This window comes from Salmo salar, chromosome 13, assembly GCF_965601325.2.
Source record: "Salmo salar chromosome 13, fSalSal1, whole genome shotgun sequence".
NCBI classification, from domain to species: domain Eukaryota; kingdom Metazoa; phylum Chordata; class Actinopteri; order Salmoniformes; family Salmonidae; genus Salmo; species Salmo salar.
In genome coordinates this window covers 110,590,001-110,604,168 of record NC_138303.1, presented here as the reverse complement: position 1 = coordinate 110,604,168, position 14,168 = coordinate 110,590,001, and the positions used below count along the sequence as shown (strand labels likewise).

Below are 14,168 nucleotides of genomic sequence, written 5' to 3'. Positions count from 1 at the left end.
TTCATTTAGCTCAAGGCCTTCCGGGTTTGAAAGCTGTGAAGACTCAAAGGGCATCTAGTATTTGACATCACTTAACAGCAAGGTTAAGTGTGTGTGATGTGTGTGCGATGTGTGTGCGATGTGTGTGCGATGTGTGTGCGATGTGTGTGTGATTGTGTGTGTGCGATGTGTGTGTGCGATGTGTGTGTGCGATGTGTGTGTGCGATGTGTGTGTGATAGTGTGGGAGAGTGTGGGAGAGTGTGTGTGTGATGTGATGTGTGTGCGATGTGTGTGCGATGTGTGTGTGTGTGTGTGTGTGTGTGGGAGAGTGTGGGAGAGTGTGTGTGTGATGTGTGTGTGATGTGTGTGTGTGTGTGATGTGTGTGCGATGTGTGTGCGATGTGTGTGCGATGTGTGTGTGATGTGTGTGTTCGATGTGTGTGTGATGTGTGTGTGTGTGATGTGTGTGTGATGTGTGTGTGATGTGTGTGAGATGTGTGTGTGTGTGATGTGTGTGTGTGTGTGATGTGTGTGTGATGTGTGTGTGATGTGTGATGTGTGTGTGATGTGTGTGTGATGTGTGTGTGATGTGTGTGTGATGTGAGTGAGATGTGTGTGTGAGATGTGTGTGTGCCAGTAACAGCAGCAGGAGGAAGACCACCCAAGGACTTTCTCTCTCTCTGTGTATTTTAGATGAAGAGGGGAGGAGGAGGAGGAGCGGGGTTCCTAAAGCGCTGTCTCAAAACATTATCTGTTCGATAACAAGGTCAGTGATCAATAGTTTCTTATTGCAGAGAGTTGTGCCTAAAGCCATGTGGCTCTGAGGTTTATACACGCTACAATCAATAAGTTATTCATGTTGCCTTTGGCTTCTCACACACGGACAAACCTACCTGTCAGTTCAGTCCTTCATAAACACGTAGCATGAGAAGCACTAGTACTCTGAAGCATTAGGATTTGTTATAACTTTAACGCAGGCATGCACACACTCTCTCTCACACACACACACACACACACACACACACACACACACACACACACACACACACACACACACACACACACACACACACACACACACACACACACACACACACACACACACACACACACACACACACACACACACACACACACACACACACACACAGTCCTCATCTATGGACCAGTGTCTCCATCTCGTCTATTCCCCTCTAGCCTCCTCTTCTCTGACGAACAGAACGCCACTTTATTACCCATCTCTTTATTACCTATGATAATGTCTTCACACCTAATTGGCTGCTGTCACCCCCTATTTCCCCACAGTCATTTCCTGAGAGGTTAAAGGCAGGGGGAGAGGATGGGGGGGGGGGGGAACAGAGTAGAGGGGGGTGGAGGGGAAGGAAAGGGTGGGGATCAGAAGGTAGAGGGAGGAGATGGGGAGGGTGGAAGGAGGGTGGGGATCAGAAGGTAGAGGGAGGAGATGGGGAGGGTGGAAGGAGGGTGGGGATCAGAAGGTAGAGGGAGGAGATGGGGAGGGTGGAAGGAGGGTGGGGATCAGAAGGTAGAGGGAGGAGATGGGGAGGGTGGAAGGAGGGTGGGGATCAGAAGGTAGAGGGAGGAGATGGGGAGGGTGGAAGGAGGGTGGGGATCAGAAGGTAGAGGGAGGAGATGGGGAGGGTGGAAGGAGGGTGGGGATCAGAAGGTAGAGGGAGGAGATGGGGAGGGTGGAAGGAGGGTGGGGATCAGAAGGTAGAGGGAGGAGATGGGGAGGGTGGAAGGAGGGTGGGGATCAGAAGGTAGAGGGAGGAGATGGGGAGGGTGGAAGGAGGGTGGGGATCAGAAGGTAGAGGGAGGAGATGGGGAGGGTGGAAGGAGGGTGGGGATCAGAAGGTAGAGGGAGGAGATGGGGAGGGTGGAAGGAGGGTGGGGATCAGAAGGTAGAGGGAGGAGATGGGGAGGGGGCGAGAAGGAAGAAAGGGGAGGGGAGTAGAGAGAGGGGGGGGGGTGTTCAGGGAAGGAGGGGGTGGAGAGGACGGGAGAGGTGAGGAGGAAGCGGGGGGTGTTCAGGGAAGGAGGAGGTGGTGAGGGGGAAGGGGGAGGTCTTAAGGGAAATGATCAGCCAAGCAGCAGATCTCATTTCAAATCCTAATGAAACTTCACCTCCACTCTCCTCCTCCTCCTCCTCTTCTCTCCACTCTCCTCCTCCTCCTGCCATACATAAGCGTGTGTGATCACCCTGGACTCCATTTTCTTCACAGCCTCATTTGGCAGCACATCTTAAAGTCACACAATCTGCCACCGAGCCAGCCAGCCTCAGCCTCACACAGCCAGCCTCAGCCTCCCACAGCCAGCCTCACACAGACAGCCAGCCAGCCTTAACCTCACACAGACAGCCAGCCTCAGTCTCAGCCTCACACAGCCAGCCTCAGTCTCAGCCTCACACAGCCAGTCTCAGCCTCACACAGACAGCCAGACAGCCTTAACCTCACACAGCGAGAATCAGCCTCACACAGCCAGAATCAGCCTCACACAGACAGCCTCAGCCTCACACAGACAGCCAGCCAGCCTCAGCCTCACACAGACAGACTAACTGTGAATAAATGTCCCTCACTGTCATGGGAACACAGATTAAGTAGCTAGTAGGATAACACCACCTGTACTCTGAGAGTCTACCGTCTAGTAGGATAACACCACCTGTACTCTGAGAGTCTACCGTCTAGTAGGATAACACCACCTGTACTCTGAGAGTCTACCGTCTAGTAGGATAACACCACCTGTACTCTGAGAGTCTACCGTCTAGTAGGATAACCCCACCTGTACTCTGAGAGTCTACCGTCTAGTAGGATAACACCACCTGTACTCTGAGAGTCTACCGTCTAGTAGGATAACACCACCTGTACTCTGAGAGTCTACCGTCTAGTACGATAACACCACCTGTACTCTGAGAGTCTACCGTCTAGTACGATAACACCACCTGTACTCTGAGAGTCTACCGTCTAGTAGGATAACACCACCTGTACTCTGAGAGTCTACCGTCTAGTAGGATAACACCACCTGTACTCTGAGAGTCTACCGTCTAGTAGGATAACACCACCTGTACTCTGAGAGTCTACCGTCTAGTAGGATAACACCACCTGTACTCTGAGAGTCTACCGTCTAGTAGGATAACACCACCTGTACTCTGAGAGTCTACCGTCTAGTATGATAACACCACCTGTACACTGAGAGTCTACTGTCTAGTAGGATAACACCACAGACTACAGCTGGGCTATAGAGTCACTGTTCTCTGTATATGCTGTAATGATAGACTGTCCTGACTACAGCTGGGCTATAGAGTCACTGTTCTCTGTATATGCTGTAATGATAGACTGTCCTGACTACAGCTGGGCTATAGAGTCACTGTTCTCTGTATATGCTGTAATGATAGACTGTCCTGACTACAGCTGGGCTATAGAGTCACTGTTCTCTGTATATGCTGTAATGATAGACTGTCCTGACTACAGCTGGGCTATAGAGTCACTGTTCTCTGTATATGCTGTAATGATAGACTGTCCTGACTACAGCTGGGCTATAGAGTCACTGTTCTCTGTATAAGCTGTAATGATAGACTGTCCTGACTACAGCTGGGCTATAGAGTCACTGTTCTCTGTATATGCTGTAATGATAGACTGTCCTGACTACAGCTGGGCTATAGAGTCACTGTTCTCTGTATATGCTGTAATGATAGACTGTCCTGACTACAGCTGGGCTATAGAGTCACTGTTCTCTGTATATGCTGTAATGATAGACTGTCCTGACTACAGCTGGGCTATAGAGTCACTGTTCTCTGTATATGCTGTAATGATAGACTGTCCTGACTACAGCTGGGCTATAGAGTCACTGTTCTCTGTATATGCTGTAATGATAGACTGAGCCTGACTACAGCTGGGCTATAGAGTCACTGTTCTCTGTATATGCTGTAATGATAGACTGTCCTGACTACAGCTGGGCTATAGAGTCACTGTTCTCTGTATATGCTGTAATGATAGACTGTCCTGACTACAGCTGGGCTATAGAGTCACTGTTCTCTGTATAAGCTGTAATGATAGACTGTCCTGACTACAGCTGGGCTATAGAGTCACTGTTCTCTGTATATGCTGTAATGATAGACTGTCCTGACTACAGCTGGGCTATAGAGTCACTGTTCTCTGTATAAGCTGTAATGATAGACTGTCCTGACTACAGCTGGGCTATAGAGTCACTGTTCTCTGTATATGCTGTAATGATAGACTGTCCTGACTACAGCTGGGCTATAGAGTCACTGTTCTCTGTATATGCTGTAATGATAGACTGTCCTGACTACAGCTGGGCTATAGAGTCACTGTTCTCTGTATATGCTGTAATGATAGACTGTCCTGACTACAGCTGGGCTATAGAGTCACTGTTCTCTGTATATGCTGTAATGATAGACTGTCCTGACTACAGCTGGGCTATAGAGTCACTGTTCTCTGTATATGCTGTAATGATAGACTGTCCTGACTACAGCTGGGCTATAGAGTCACTGTTCTCTGTATATGCTGTAATGATAGACTGTCCTGACTACAGCTGGGCTATAGAGTCACTGTTCTCTGTATATGCTGTAATGATAGACTGTCCTGACTACAGCTGGGCTATAGAGTCACTGTTCTCTGTATATGCTGTAATGATAGACTGTCCTGACTACAGCTGGGCTATAGAGTCACTGTTCTCTGTATATGCTGTAATGGTAGACTGAGCCTCGTGGTCGATGGCTGGGCTATATATGACTGTCTATAACTTTTGCTACTCTGGCTAGTCACTCTAACACTTACCTCTGTGTGTGTGTGTGTGTGTGTGTGTGTGTGTGTGTGTGTGTGTGTGTGTGTGTGTGTGTGTGTGTGTGTGTGTGTGTGTGTGTGTGTCTCCTCTTAAGTCTGCTATTCACTGCGGGTGCTGGAGGCTCTCTGATATAACACGGCCTCGTGTTAGCAGCTAGCCTATGACTGGCTCTATAACGGCTCCTACAGTCCCAGTCTCAGCGTGGTGCTGCTGTGTTCATGCTGAGCGGTGCTGCTGTAACATGCCGTGTTCATCCTGAGCGGTGCTGCTGCGTTCATGCTGAGCGGTGCTGCTGTAACATGCCGTGTTCATGCTGAGCGGTGCTGCTGCTGTGTTCATGCTGAGCGGTGCTGCTTTAACATGCCATGTTCATGCTGAGCGGTGCTGCTGCTGTGTTCATGCTGAGCGGTGCTGCTTTAACATGCCGTGTTCATGCTGAGCGGTGCTGCTGCTGTGTTCATGCTGAGCGGTGCTGCTGTAACATGCCGTGTTCATGCTGAGCGGTGCTGCTGCTGTGTTCATGTTGAGCGGTGCTGCTTTAACATGCCGTGTTCATGCTGAGCGGTGCTGCTTTAACATGCCGTGTTCATGCTGAGCGGTGCTGCTGTAACATGCTGTGTTCATCCTGAGTGGTGCTGCTGCGTTCATGCTGAGCGGTGCTGCTGTAACATGCCGTGTTCATGCTGAGCGGTGCTGCTACTGTGTTCATGCTGAGCGGTGCTGCTGTAACATCCTGTGTTCATGCTGAGCGGTGCTGCTGTAACATGCCATGTTCATGCTGAGCGGTGCTGCTGCTGTGTTCATGCTGAGCGGTGCTGCTGCTGTGTTCATGCTGAGCGGTGCTGCTGTAACATGCTGTGTTCATGCTGAGCGGTGCTGCTTTAACATGCCATGTTCATGCTGAGCGGTGCTGCTTTAACATGCCGTGTTCATGCTGAGCGGTGCTGCTTTAACATGCCGTGTTCATGCTGAGCGGTGCTGCTGTAACATGCCGTGTTCATGCTGAGCGGTGCTGCTGTAACATGCCGTGTTCATGCTGAGCGGTGCTGCTGCTGTGTTCATGCTAAGCGGTGCTGCTGCTGTGTTCATGCTAAGCGGTGCTGCTTTAACACAGTGAGTAGCTACAGCTCTACATCTGTGGTCCTTCAGCAGTCTCTAGTGGTCGTCGCCAGACATGACACCCTGGTTCAGTTTCAACAACAGAACGGGTTTAGGTGGCCCTACCGTTGTGGCTGGCCTAAATAGTGCCCACTAGACAGTGAGAGGCTGTGATGCTGGTGTCTTGGAACCTGAACAAGGATACATGGCTGTAGACCAGTTCAAAAGTGATCCTAATCATGTGTTTGTCATTTTAAACCAGATTAGATCAGTGTGAAACTCTCTCAAATGGGTGGGTTTTTTACCATCTACTCTCCACGATGATAGGCAGTGATTCTTTTGGGAGTATAATGAATCTCATAACCAACCCCTCGTTCTGGGCAATAACAAGCAAGTGTGTGTGTGTGTGTGTGTGTGTGTGTGTGTGTGTCTCAGAGACAGTGTGTGTGTGTGTGTGTGTGTGTGTGTGTGTGTGTGTGTGTGTGTGTGTGTGTGTGTGTGTGTGTGTCTCAGAGACTGTGTGTGTGTGTGTGTGTGTGTGTGTGTGTGTGTGTGTGTGTGTGTGTGTATGTGTGTGTGTGTGTCTCAGAGACAGTGTGTGTGTGTGTGTGTGTGTGTGTGTGTGTGTGTGTGTGTGTGTGTGTGTGTGTGTGTGTGTGTGTGTGTGTGTGTGTGTGTGTGTGTGTGTGTGTGTGTGTGTGTCTCACCTGTCTGGGCTGCTCTGTGGCTCTCTGCAGGTCTGTCTTCACCTTGTTGCTGGGGTGGTTCACCACTTTGGTGACAGGCTGTTTAAAGATGGAGGCTGTCTGTCTGATAGGAAGTGCTGTGTTCAGGTCTGGTTTACCCTGAAAGGAGAGGACAGAGGAGAGAGGCTTGATTAAACAATAGGAGAGAGGCAGAGGGACAATCAGAGGAGAGAGGAGAGAGGCAGAGGGACAATCAGAGGAGAGAGGAGAGAGGCAGAGGGACAATCAGAGGAGAGAGGAGAGAGGCAGAGGGACAATCAGAGGAGAGAGGAGAGAGGCAGAGGGACAATCAGAGGAGAGAGGAGAGAGGCAGAGGGACAATCAGAGGAGAGAGGAGAGAGGCAGAGGGACAATCAGAGGAGAGAGGAGAGAGGCAGAGGGACAATCAGAGGAGAGAGGAGAGAGGCAGAGGGACAATCAGAGGAGAGAGGAGAGAGGTAGAGGGACAATCAGAGGAGAGAGGAGAGAGGCAGAGGGACAATCAGAGGAGAGAGGAGAGGCAGAGGGACAATCAGAGGAGAGAGGAGAGAGGCAGAGGGACAATCAGAGGAGAGAGGAGAGAGGCAGAGGGACAATCAGTGGAGAGAGGAGAGAGGCAGAGGGACAATCAGAGGAGAGAGGAGAGAGGCAGAGGGACAATCAGAGGAGAGAGGAGAGGCAGAGGGACAATCAGAGGAGAGAGGAGAGAGGCAGAGGGACAATCAGAGGAGAGAGGAGAGAGGCAGAGGGACAATCAGAGGAGAGAGGAGAGAGGCAGAGGGACAATCAGAGGAGAGAGGAGAGAGGCAGAGGGACAATCAGAGGAGAGAGGAGAGAGGCAGAGGGACAATCAGAGGAGAGAGGAGAGGCAGAGGGACAATCAGAGGAGAGAGGAGAGAGGCAGAGGGACAATCAGAGGAGAGAGGAGAGGCAGAGGGACAATCAGAGGAGAGAGGAGAGAGGCAGAGGGACAATCAGAGGAGAGAGGAGAGGCAGAGGGACAATCAGAGGAGAGAGGAGAGAGGCAGAGGGACAATCAGAGGAGAGAGGAGAGAGGCAGAGGGACAATCAGAGGAGAGAGGAGAGAGGCAGAGGGACAATCAGAGGAGAGAGGAGAAGCAGAGGGACAATCAGAGGAGAGAGGAGAGAGGCAGAGGGACAATCAGAGGAGAGAGGAGAGAGGCAGAGGGACAATCAGAGGAGAGAGGAGAGAGGCAGAGGGACAATCAGAGGAGAGAGGAGAGAGGCAGAGGGACAATCAAAACGCTTTGCAAAACCACTGCAGCAGAAACGGTAAAAACCCCAGATGACCATGGTAATTTCTACAGGTCAGGGGAACTGGAAGCAGCAGCAGAAACGGTAAAAACCCCAGATTACCATGGTAATTTCTACAGGTCAGGGGAACTGGAAGCAGCAGCAGAAACGGTAAAAACCACAGATTACCATGGTAATTTCTACAGGTCAGGGGAACTGGAAGCAGCAGCAGAAACGGTAAAAACCACAGATTACCATGGTAATTTCTACAGGTCAGGGGAACTGGAAGCAGCAGCAGAAACGGTAAAAACCCCAGATGACCATGGTAATTTCTACAGGTCAGGGGAACTGGAAGCAGCAGCAGAAACGGTAAAAACCACAGATTACCATGGTAATTTCTACAGGTCAGGGGAACTGGAAGCAGCAGCAGAAACGGTAAAAACCCCAGATGACCATGGTAATTTCTACAGGTCAGGGGAACTGGAAGCAGCAGCAGAAACGGTAAAAACCCCAGATGACCATGGTAATTTCTACAGGTCAGGGGAACTGGAAGCAGCAGCAGAAACGGTAAAAACCCCAGATGACCATGGTAATTTCTACAGGTCAGGGGAACTGGAAGCAGCAGCAGAAACGGTAAAAACCCCAGATGACCATGGTAATTTCTACAGGTCAGGGGAACTGGAAGTGCAGCGTGGCCAGAAACAAGCGTTCAGTTAAAACAACTAGTGACGCAGACTGAGAAGATTCAAAGTGAGCGGTTGGTTGTGTTAGGCTGCTCAGTGAGGCTAACGTGTGTGTGTGTGTGTGTGTGTGTGTGTGTGTGTGTGTGTGTGTGTGTGTGTGTGTGTGTGTGTGTGCAGCGACGGTTAAAGGGTTAACTCTGATCTGTGGTTTGGCAGACACAACGGGGGGGGGGGGGACGGGGGGGGGACGACTCCTCCCTAACGAGGACATGTGGAGAGCAGCGAAGCAGCAGAGCAGAGCGGAGCCAAACTAAAACCAAACGCCTGCACTACTCAATCAGCCGAGCGACACCAGTACCAGCTCAGGGCCTAGACCTAACTATAGAGGAGCATCTGTCAGTACCAGCTCAGGGCCTAGACCTAACTATAGAGGAGCATCTGTCAGTACCAGCTCAGGGCCTAGACCTAACTATAGAGGAGGAGCTGTCAGTACCAGCTCAGGGCCTAGACCTAACTATAGAGGAGCATCTGTCAGTACCAGCTCAGGGCCTAGACCTAACTATAGAGGAGGAGCTGTCAGTACCAGCTCAGGGCCTAGACCTAACTATAGAGGAGGAGATGTCAGTACCAGCTCAGGGCCTAGACCTAACTATAGAGGAGGAGCTCTCAGTACCAGCCAGGGCACACAGAACCCCTAGGACGAGCTGCATTCCAGAGCTCACTGACTACCTATCAAGGCACATTAAATCCCAGAGATCAGCTGCATATCAGGGCACAGAGTCCCAGGGACGAGCTGCATATCAGGGCACAGAGTCCCAGGGAGGAGCTGCATATCAGGGCTCAGAGTCCCAGGGAGGAGCTGCATATCAGGGCACAGAGTCCCAGGGAGGAGCTGCATGTCAGGGCACAGAGTCCCAGGGAGGAGCTGCATGTCAGGGCACAGAGTCCCAGGGAGGAGCTGCATGTCAGGGCACAGAGTCCCAGGGCGGAGCTGCATGTCAGGGCACAGAGTCCCAGGGAGGAGCTGCATGTCAGGGCACAGAGTTCCAGGGAGGAGCTGCATGTCAGGGCACAGAGTCCCAGGGAGGAGGTAGTCCTCAGCTCATGAGCAACACTGTGGCGGTGGCACACACTCAATTACAGACCAAGCACAACACCAAGCAAACTGATCCATATGCAAAACACCCACTACCAATATTACCACTATCTTTCAAGATGTAAGCACTGCTCTCACTTCTCATGGAACAAAATGCGCTTAACATTTTTAAATTCACATCAAAGAAATCAAATGTTATTTGTCACATGCTTTGTAAAGAACAGGTATTTATCCTGAGTCCTTATCAAAGACAGCACTAAGAGCCATGTGATAAGATGGCAGAGGGCCCTCGAGCTTAGATAAGATGGCAGAGGGCCCTCGAGCTTAGATAAGATGGCAGAGGGCCCTCGAGCTTAGATAAGATGGCAGAGGGCCCTCGAGCTTAGATAAGATGGCAGAGGGCCCTCGAGCTTAGATAAGATGGCAGAGGGCCCTCGAGCTTAGATAAGATGGCAGAGGGCCCTCGAGCTTAGATAAGATGGCAGAGGGCCCTCGAGCTTAGATAAGATGGCAGAGGGCCCTCGAGCTTAGATAAGATGGCAGAGGGCCTTAGGATAGTGACGGTCACTAAATGTCGTCAGCCGGTGATTGTCAAGCGAATAACTGTTGGTCTCACGGTAATTGACCGTTAATTAACATAAACACATTTATCATCTCCTGGCTGCCACATTTAGTCTACAAGACACTGATGCAGACCTCTGGAACATCTACATTTTAAAATGTCTAATAAATCCATGTAATATAGCCTCCACTTTCACAATAAATCCATGTAATATAGCCTCCACCTTCACAATAAATCCATGTAATATAGCCTCCACCTAAATCCATGTAATATAGCCTCCACCTTCACAATAAATCCATGTAATATAGCCTCCACCTTCACAATAAATCCATGTAATATAGCCTCCGCCTTCACAATAAATCCATGTAATATAGCCTCCACCTTCACAATAAATCCATGTAATGTAGCCTCCACCTTCACAATAAATCCATGTAATATAGCCTCCACCTTCACAATAAATCCATGTAATATAGCCTACACCTTCGCAATAAATCCATGTAATATAGCCTCCACCTTCACAATAAATCCATGTAATATAGCCTCCACTTTCACAATAAATCCATTTAATATAGCCTACACCATCACAATAAATCCATGTAATATAGCCTACACCATCACAATAAATCCATTTAATATAGCCTCCACCTTCACAATAAATCCATGTAATATAGCCTACACCATCACAATAAATCCATTTAATATAGCCTACACCATCACAATAAATCCATGATTTATTTTAGACAGATCTAAAGAAACATGATATGAAGAAAATGTAGTCTATTTCAGAAGAACAGAATAGCATCCTCTGAGTTGTCCTTATGTTAGGTCCTGATCAGGTCCATATGGCTGTAGGCTACACTAGTTCATTTAGCAGGTCCTGATGTGGCTATGCCATATGGCTGTAGGCTACACTAGTTCATTTAGCAGGTCCTGATGTGGCTATGCCATATGGCTGTAGGCTACACTAGTTCATTTAGCAGGTCCTGATGTGGCTATGCCATATGGCTGTAGGCTACACTAGTTCATTTAGCAGGTCCTGATGTGGCTATGTCATATGGCTGTGGGGCTACACTAGTTCATTTAGCAGGTCCTGATCTGGCTATGCCATATGGCTGTGGACTACACTAGTTCATTTAGCAGGTCCTGATGTGGCTATGCCATATGGCTGTGGACTACACTAGTTCATTTAACAGGTCCTGATCTGGTTATGCCATATGGCTGTGGGGCTACACTAGTTCATTTAGCAGGTCCTGATGTGGTTATGCCATATGGCTGTGGACTACTACACTAGTTCATTTAACAGGTCCTGATCTGGTTATGTCATATGGCTGTAGGCTACACTTTAGCAGACAAGATTTGGTTAGAATTCTGTGGCATTATTTTATAATCTGAAGAATACAATAGAAAGGATATTTTCTCCAAGTGATTTGAGGAAGTGTGAACATGTGGCTATTCTGTGTTAAGCGGTTAATAGAGAAACAGGTCCTCCTACATGCTTCATTTAGAGTAATTTATTCAACTTTAGTTGTTCTATAAACGTTGGGTTATATGTGTTGATGTTTAATACATTGTAAGGCTGCATGATGAGAGTCTAATAATGATTTGAAAAACAGTTGTTTGAAAGACATGATCTCTACTTTGTTTTTTTGTGCAGGCTGTACACACTTCATCAGTCACTCATTCACAATTTTACCAGCACTTGATAATGCCTAGAATTTCCCGGTGGCCTCCCCTTTGTGGCCGTAATGCAACCTAAAAAAAAAATCCATGCCTTTTGCGGCCAGTGGCCGTGGTGCCCTTCTCCCTGAGTGCTGCGCGCTACGAATCACCGCTCACACACACGGTTCTCCGTCACATGATCAGGTCTTTCTCACAGGCTACAAGTGAAGACAGACACATCGGGGACGCAACTGCGTGGGTCCTGATACAATTCCGAGGTGCATACTGAAGATATTGGAAGAAACTGTCCACATTTACTTTTTGTCAGCCGACAAGATGAGTAAGCCTAACGAACAGCTAAAGCACTAGCTCAAAGGAATAGGCCCCAGGTCTACTGTCTGCTGGTCCATCCTCTCCCTCTGAGGTAGGAAGGTGTGTGGCACCAGATCAATCACGGATAGACGTCACACACAGCTTGGAGCAGGCAGGCAGAGGGAGTGTGTAGGAGGGCAGAGGGAGTGTGTAGGAGTGTGTAGGAGGGCAGAGGGAGTGTGTAAGAGTGTGTAGGCGGGCAGAGGGAGTGTGTAGGCGGGCAGAGGGAGTGTGTAGGAGGGCAGAGGGAGTGTGTAGGAGTGTGTAGGAGGGCAGAGGGAGTGTGTAGGCGGGCAGAGGGAGTGTGTAGGAGTGTGTAGGAGGGCAGAGGGAGTGTGTAGGAGGGCAGAGGGAGTGTGTAGGAGGGCAGAGGGAGTGTGTAGGAGTGTGTAGGAGGGCAGAGGGAGTGTGTAAGAGTGTGTAGGCGGGCAGAGGGAGTGTGTAGGCGGGCAGAGGGAGTGTGTAGGAGGGCAGAGGGAGTGTGTAGGAGTGTGTAGGAGGGCAGAGGGAGTGTGTAGGCGGGCAGAGGGAGTGTGTAGGAGTGTGTAGGAGGGCAGAGGGAGTGTGTAGGAGGGCAGAGGGAGTGTGTAGGCGGGCAGAGGGAGTGTGTAGGAGTGTGTAGGAGGGCAGAGGGAGTGTGTAGGAGGGCAGAGGGAGTGTGTAGAAGGGCAGAGGGAGTGTGTAGGCGGGCAGAGGGAGTGTTTTGGTGAGCAGAGGGAGTGTGTGTTGGCTAAACCAGTAGAGACTGGATGAGGTGTACGGACACGCCTGGCGCCCAAACGGATGACGTATGTAGCAGCGCAGCTGAGAGACGAATGGTTCAGTCGTCCTGATGAGCTCTCCCAGGTAGGTTATGCTGGCTAGCTGGCAACAACAGCAGCATGGCACCATTTAAACCTTGGAAAAGAAAGTGATATTTATTTCGATGGACGAGGGAGGAATAACTAGATTAGTCACCACCTGGATTTGGTCACTATCTCCAATTTGTTCCATCCCATTTGATTTAGAGTAGGATAGAGTAGGATAGAGTAGGATAGAGTAGGATAGAGCAGGATAGAGCAGGATAGAGTAGAATAGAGCAGGATAGAGTAGGATAGAGCAGAATAGAGTAGAATAGAGCAGGATAGAGCAGGATAGAGCAGGATAGAGTAGTATAGAGCAGGATAGAGCAGGATAGAGCAGGATAGAGCAGGATAGAGCAGGATAGAGTAGTATAGAGCAGAATAGAGCAGGATAGAGCAGGATAGAGCAGGATAGAGTAGGATAGAGCAGGATAGAGTAAGATAGAGCAGGATAGAGTAAGATAGAGGAGGATAAAGTAGGATAGAGCAGGATAGAGTAGAATAGAGCAGGTTAGAGTAGGATAGAGCAGGATAGAGTAGGATTGAGCAGGATAGAGCAGGATAGAGCAAGATAGAATAGTATAGAGCAGGATAGAGTAGGATAGAGCAGGATAGTGTAGGATAGAGCAGGATAGAGCGGGATAGAGCGGGATAGAGTGGGATAGAGCAGGACAGAGTAGGATAGAACAGGATAGAGTAGGATAGAGCAGGATGAGGGTAGGATAGAGCAGGATAGAGTAGGATAGAGTAGTATAGAGTAGTATAGAGTAGTATAGATTAGTATAGAGTAGGATAGAGCAGGATAGAGTAGGATAGAGTAGTATAGAGCAGGATAGAGCAGGATGGAGCAGGATAGAGTAGGATAGAGCAGGATAGAGCAGGATAGAGTAGGATAGAGCAGTATAGAGTAGGATAGCAGCCTACAGGAGAAATAACTCGTTGATGGTAACCATCTGGATGTGAACATGATTCAGTATGACTGCAACACAACACAGGACAACACGTCAAGGGTGTCTAATCCAAAACACATCTTTTGACCCATGGGTAAAAAATAAGATGTTAAATGTGTAGATAATCCT

The 14,168-nt window shown here is 49.3% G+C and overlaps 1 protein-coding gene across 1 annotated transcript in view; it reads right to left on the bottom strand.

Moving 5' to 3' along the window:
- The window catches only part of LOC106568552 (methyl-CpG-binding domain protein 2), a 120,356-nt gene that overhangs the window by 58,930 nt on the left and 47,258 nt on the right, over nucleotides 1-14,168 (bottom strand). Inside the window, exon 3 of the mRNA XM_045692658.2 lies at nucleotides 6,604-6,741. Coding sequence (XP_045548614.1) covers nucleotides 6,604-6,741 — 138 coding nt within the window. The remainder of the gene's footprint in view (nucleotides 1-6,603; nucleotides 6,742-14,168) is intronic.